Genomic DNA, 4,432 nt, shown 5'->3' on the forward strand with positions numbered 1-4,432 from the left:
AATCCACTCACCTCGGCCTCCCAAAGTGCTGGGATTACAGCCTGAGCCACCGAGCCTGGCCAACCCTGAACTTTTTAAGAGAAACCCTTAGCCAGGCATGGTGGCTCACGCCTGTGTAATTCCAGCACTTTGGGGGGCGGAGGTGAGAGGATTTCCTGAGCCCACGGGTTCAAGACCCACCCGGGCAACTTAGCAAGACCTCGTCTCTACAATAAATACTCAAAAAAGAAAATAAATCCTTAACTCTTTTAATTCTAATTCCTATATTGGAGTAGGGAGTAGACTGTGTCACACTACCAGGTCACTTCTGAGAGTAAAGACAGGCAGCAGAAATGATTGAGGAATCCGTTTCCTTCCATTTTCATCTCAAAGCTCCTCATGCCAGGAAGGTCCTGGCTTAGTCCCTTTATCTCCTGAGGTGCCCCTGGGTCCTGCATTAGTCCTTGCTTACTGCTTACTGCCCAGGCACCACCCCAGAACACCACCTGCCCCTGCCCCTTACAGATCCCTGGCTACATCGATGGGACCAAAGGTCCCAGATTCCAGTCCCTGGTCTCATAAATACACAGGCTTGAATCTTTGAAATTAGGGAGTCTTAGGAATACTGTTCTCCAGTAAAGGGGAACCCTGAGGAAGGGATGGCAGCTTTACTTTACAGGGAGAGTCACGGGGAGCAGGCCGAGGGAGGAGGGCGGGCACGCCAACCTGTAAGAAGGAGAGGTCGGCGTTGTGTCCGGTGAGAACGATCTCCAGGTTCCCCATCACCACCTCGCACCTCTCGTAGAGCTTGTGCAGAGTCTGGTACTGGTTCTCGGCGTCGCCAGTCACACTCAGCCCATTCAGAGTCCCGGGACACACTGTTCCAAGCGGAGAGAAGAGTGGCAGAGGGCTGGACACAAGTTCTCAGCCCATCGTCACCCCCCCAAGACCGCCCCCTCGGCTGCCCTCTTCCCGTAATATTCGCGGGATCAGAGGCATTTGCCTCTGATCTACCATGAGGGTCCTAGGAGGCCTGAGAGCCTCCTCTCCTCCCAGATCCCCCTCACTGCCCCCTGAATGGAAAGGTGACAAGTTTTCCTTTTCCCACCAGGAGCCCCTCAGTGCCTCTTTTGCGTACTACTTCGGGTACTAAGGGGTTAATAGAGAAGGAAGATGGGGGATTTTCTTCCCTCCTCACAAAGGAGAAGTCAGGGAAGGACCACAACTTTGGTCGCCCTCCTCTCCCCCTCCAACAAGGGCACTTATCCTGCCTCTCTCTAGGTCCGGGAATAAATATCTCTTTGGGGCTAGCACACAGCCCCTATTGTGTCTACTGAGGGTGGGACGGGGGCAGAGAGTGGGGGCAGTGCCTAGGGCCACCGTCCAGCCCACAATGAGGCGATTCTATCCAGGAGGAGGGGGCTGCCCCACCCTGTCCCCAGACACCCCGTCCTCAGCGGCACCCCCTCCACCCTCAAGCCTTGGGCTCAGACAAGTGACCTCACTAGAGGGGGGAGCTCTGGTGGGGGGGAGGGGTCAATGGGCGCTTTGTCTTTAAAGTTGGAAGATAAGGAGCTGGTTGCCCCCCCAACCCCTTCTCCTTCTCACTCCCTTTCCCTATCCCAACACCTTCCACCTCCCACAGCACCACTTTCCAGTACTGCAGTGTTTTTCCCTCGAGGGGAAAACAGCAGCAGACCCACCACCCACTGCTTAGGCCCCCTGCCCCATTTCATTGTTAGAAGAGATGCATCGAAAAGATTCCTAACGTGGCGATCCTGAGTCTAGACTGGAGGTGCATGAGGCGTGTCAGTCTTAGGAGGAACAGGAAGGGGAAATCTTGGACCCCGAGCCTGAGCCTAGTCTCTTTCCTCCCGCTCAGTGAAAGATTGGGGGAAGGGGGGGCTAGGTACCACCTGTTCCCACCACCCTTCCCTGAGGCGGTGGCACTGGGAGGCAGGAGTGGGAATGGAGGCAGGGAGACTGGTGAGGCCCCAAAGCCCCCTTCTAGACACACACCTAGTCTGACACTTGACCTTGGAGGGCTCCCCTTCCCAATCACTCCCCATGAAAGGAAGGGGTTGATTAGTCCCAGCAACAAGCTAAACAGGCTGGGAGCTCCCAGAGGAGTCTGGGGACTCTAGGGTCCTTGGGCTAGAAAGAAAGAGACTAGGAAGGTTAGTCATTTCTGGAACAGCCCCACCCCAATCCCCTTCCTGGCAGGACACCCCCTTTCCCAAGTTAAGGCGCCAACCCTTCTCCCCAGATAAGGGAGGAGCCAAGATCTCTGTACAGGGAAGTGACACTGAAGGCACACGTACACACGGATGGTATATCTCTCCCTTGTGGGCCCAGAAATCTAAACTGGTGTGTTCCTGGATTTTCTTTCGGGAAGTATCTCAGGTGAACCATCTATCCCACCTGTGATTAAGTGTGCATGCAGACTTTGTTGTCTGTGCTTGAAAGGTTGTGTTTGAAAGGCTACAGTGTGAGAGGTCCCGTTCCCTGCCACCCTGAGGGTAAAGTCCATATTACACAAACAGGGGGCAAAGGGCTGGGCAGAAACAGTATTAAAAACACCTCTGGGGAGGAACCAGGCAACTTGGAGAGCAGTGCAGGGGAGGGGAATTATAAAGATGCCTGCTGTACCTGAGGGCCAGGGGCACAGGGAGGGGCAGCGTCCCAGGGCCTGGGACCGAGAGGGTCGAGACGGCTGGAGGTGGGACAGAGCCAGATCTCCAGCCCCTCCTCAAGCAGAGGCTTCCCCTCTGACATCCCCCACCCCCATCCCAGCCGGGACAAAGGGGCTATAGAAGGACTGAGACAGGGCCGGATGCCCAGAGGCTGCAGGATCCAGATAAAGGGTAAAGAGACCCAACCAAGCCTGCCTCCTGCCTCCCCCAGGGAAGGTCGCCAGAGTCTGGGACTCCTGGGTTTCTGCTTGAAGACTCCAGGGGGCTGGATGGCACAGTTACACCGTCACTCCGCTGGCCCCTCCCACTCCAGTGCCCAGACCACCCCCCTCCACCAGCTGGGAGTGTTCACATCTCAAGATCCCAGGGTCTAAATTTAGGCCCAGCAACTGTGGGGGAAGCACAGGTGGTTTCTCCCACTCCCACCCTGGGGAAGGGGCCCGGGATGTGCCAAACCCCAGGCTGAAGGGGGGAGGGGAGGAGACACACAGGACTTCAACCGCAGCGACACACGGGCCCCTCAGGTGTCCACGGCCCCAGAGGCACCCAAAGGGGTGGACTCAGAGAGTAGGGAGTGGGAGGAGGATTAGAAAAAAGCAACCCAGTACTTTGTTTAGAGTCCTAGAGACAGTGCCAGACAATAAACAGAATGGGGGCAGGGTGGCAGAAGGGGGGCCTAGGAAGGTCTCCCCAGGGCAGGAGACCCAGAAGCAGGAAAGGTGCCCTCTTGGCCCTCAGGTTGGGAAGAGAAAAGACAAAAGTTTGGACACGTCTTTGCCCCGACAGCTCCTGGCCCAGGGCCTTGTATATAGTAGATGCTCAATAAATATTAGTTGAGTTGTCCTGGGTCTTGACAAAGAGAAGTTGGTCAAGGTGGGGGCCAGCCAGCTCTACTGCTTTGAGGGCCAGCGGGCAGCCAACCTCTGTGGGGCCTCTCGCCCTGATGTCACCTGGACTTGGCCCTCTGGTTAATCTCAGACCTCCCCAGGGCAGGCTCACTCACGGAAGAGGAGGTGCCGCTCCTGTTTTTCCAACACTACAAAACAACAACCCCCTCCAACCCTTTTGTAGCTCCGCCCTGTCGGCAAAACAACGAAACTGGGGTTGCCGAAATGCGGCGCGGAGTGGGAGGTGGAGGGCCGGAGAGCAAAGGAGACCCTTCCGCCAAGATCCCCACCTCCAACCATCTCCTGTTTACAGAACGGAGGTCCTTTCTCCGCTCCCTGCAGGCCCCCTCAGAAGTGTTAACCACCGTTTCGGCATCAGCCTCGTCCGGGGAGACCCATTCATTAGAGGGTGGGCGATGCGCTGGGGAGGGGGCGTGGGGGGGGCGGGCCAGGAATGCAGTCTTCGTCCGGACCGCGCTGAGAACCTGAACCTGATCTTCCCCTCCCAGGTGGTCCCTGCGGACCCGGGGCCAACACCCACAGCCCCGCAGCGCCAGAGTCTCTGCCCTGCCCTCTGGGACCGCGCGCAGCGGGTTCGGGTCCCAGGTCCACTTACCTGCCTGAGAGTTGCCCACCTCGGAGCCCCGGGCCAGGCTGAGAAGTAAGCCCAGCACCTGCAGAACCCCATTCGCCCGCATGACGCCAGCCTAGGGTGAAGGGCGCCCCGCCGAGTCTGGCCCGGGGGCCCCTGGACTAGGACATCGAGGCGAGGGCCACCTGAGCGGTCCGCGAACTGGTAGCGACGGCGGCGGCGGCGGCGGCGGAGCTTGCAAACTGCAACCGGAGCCGGAGCCGGAGTCCGGGGCGGGATGG

The 4,432-nt window shown here is 58.1% G+C and overlaps 1 protein-coding gene across 1 annotated transcript in view; it reads right to left on the reverse strand.

Annotated features, from left to right (window-relative positions):
* LOC103275563 (receptor tyrosine-protein kinase erbB-3) overlaps positions 1 to 4,432 on the reverse strand; it is a gene marked incomplete at its 3' end in the record, with an annotated part of 11,568 nt that extends 7,136 nt beyond the window's left edge. Inside the window, exons 1-2 of the mRNA XM_021706165.1 lie at positions 4,176 to 4,432; positions 706 to 857 (exon numbers count right to left, since the gene is read on the reverse strand). Coding sequence (XP_021561840.1) covers positions 706 to 857; positions 4,176 to 4,257 — 234 coding nt within the window. The remainder of the gene's footprint in view (positions 1 to 705; positions 858 to 4,175) is intronic.

Source organism: Carlito syrichta, unplaced genomic scaffold (assembly GCF_000164805.1).
Source record: "Carlito syrichta isolate Samal-C Ts95f unplaced genomic scaffold, Tarsius_syrichta-2.0.1 Scaffold115635, whole genome shotgun sequence".
In the NCBI taxonomy this organism is placed as follows: domain Eukaryota; kingdom Metazoa; phylum Chordata; class Mammalia; order Primates; family Tarsiidae; genus Carlito; species Carlito syrichta.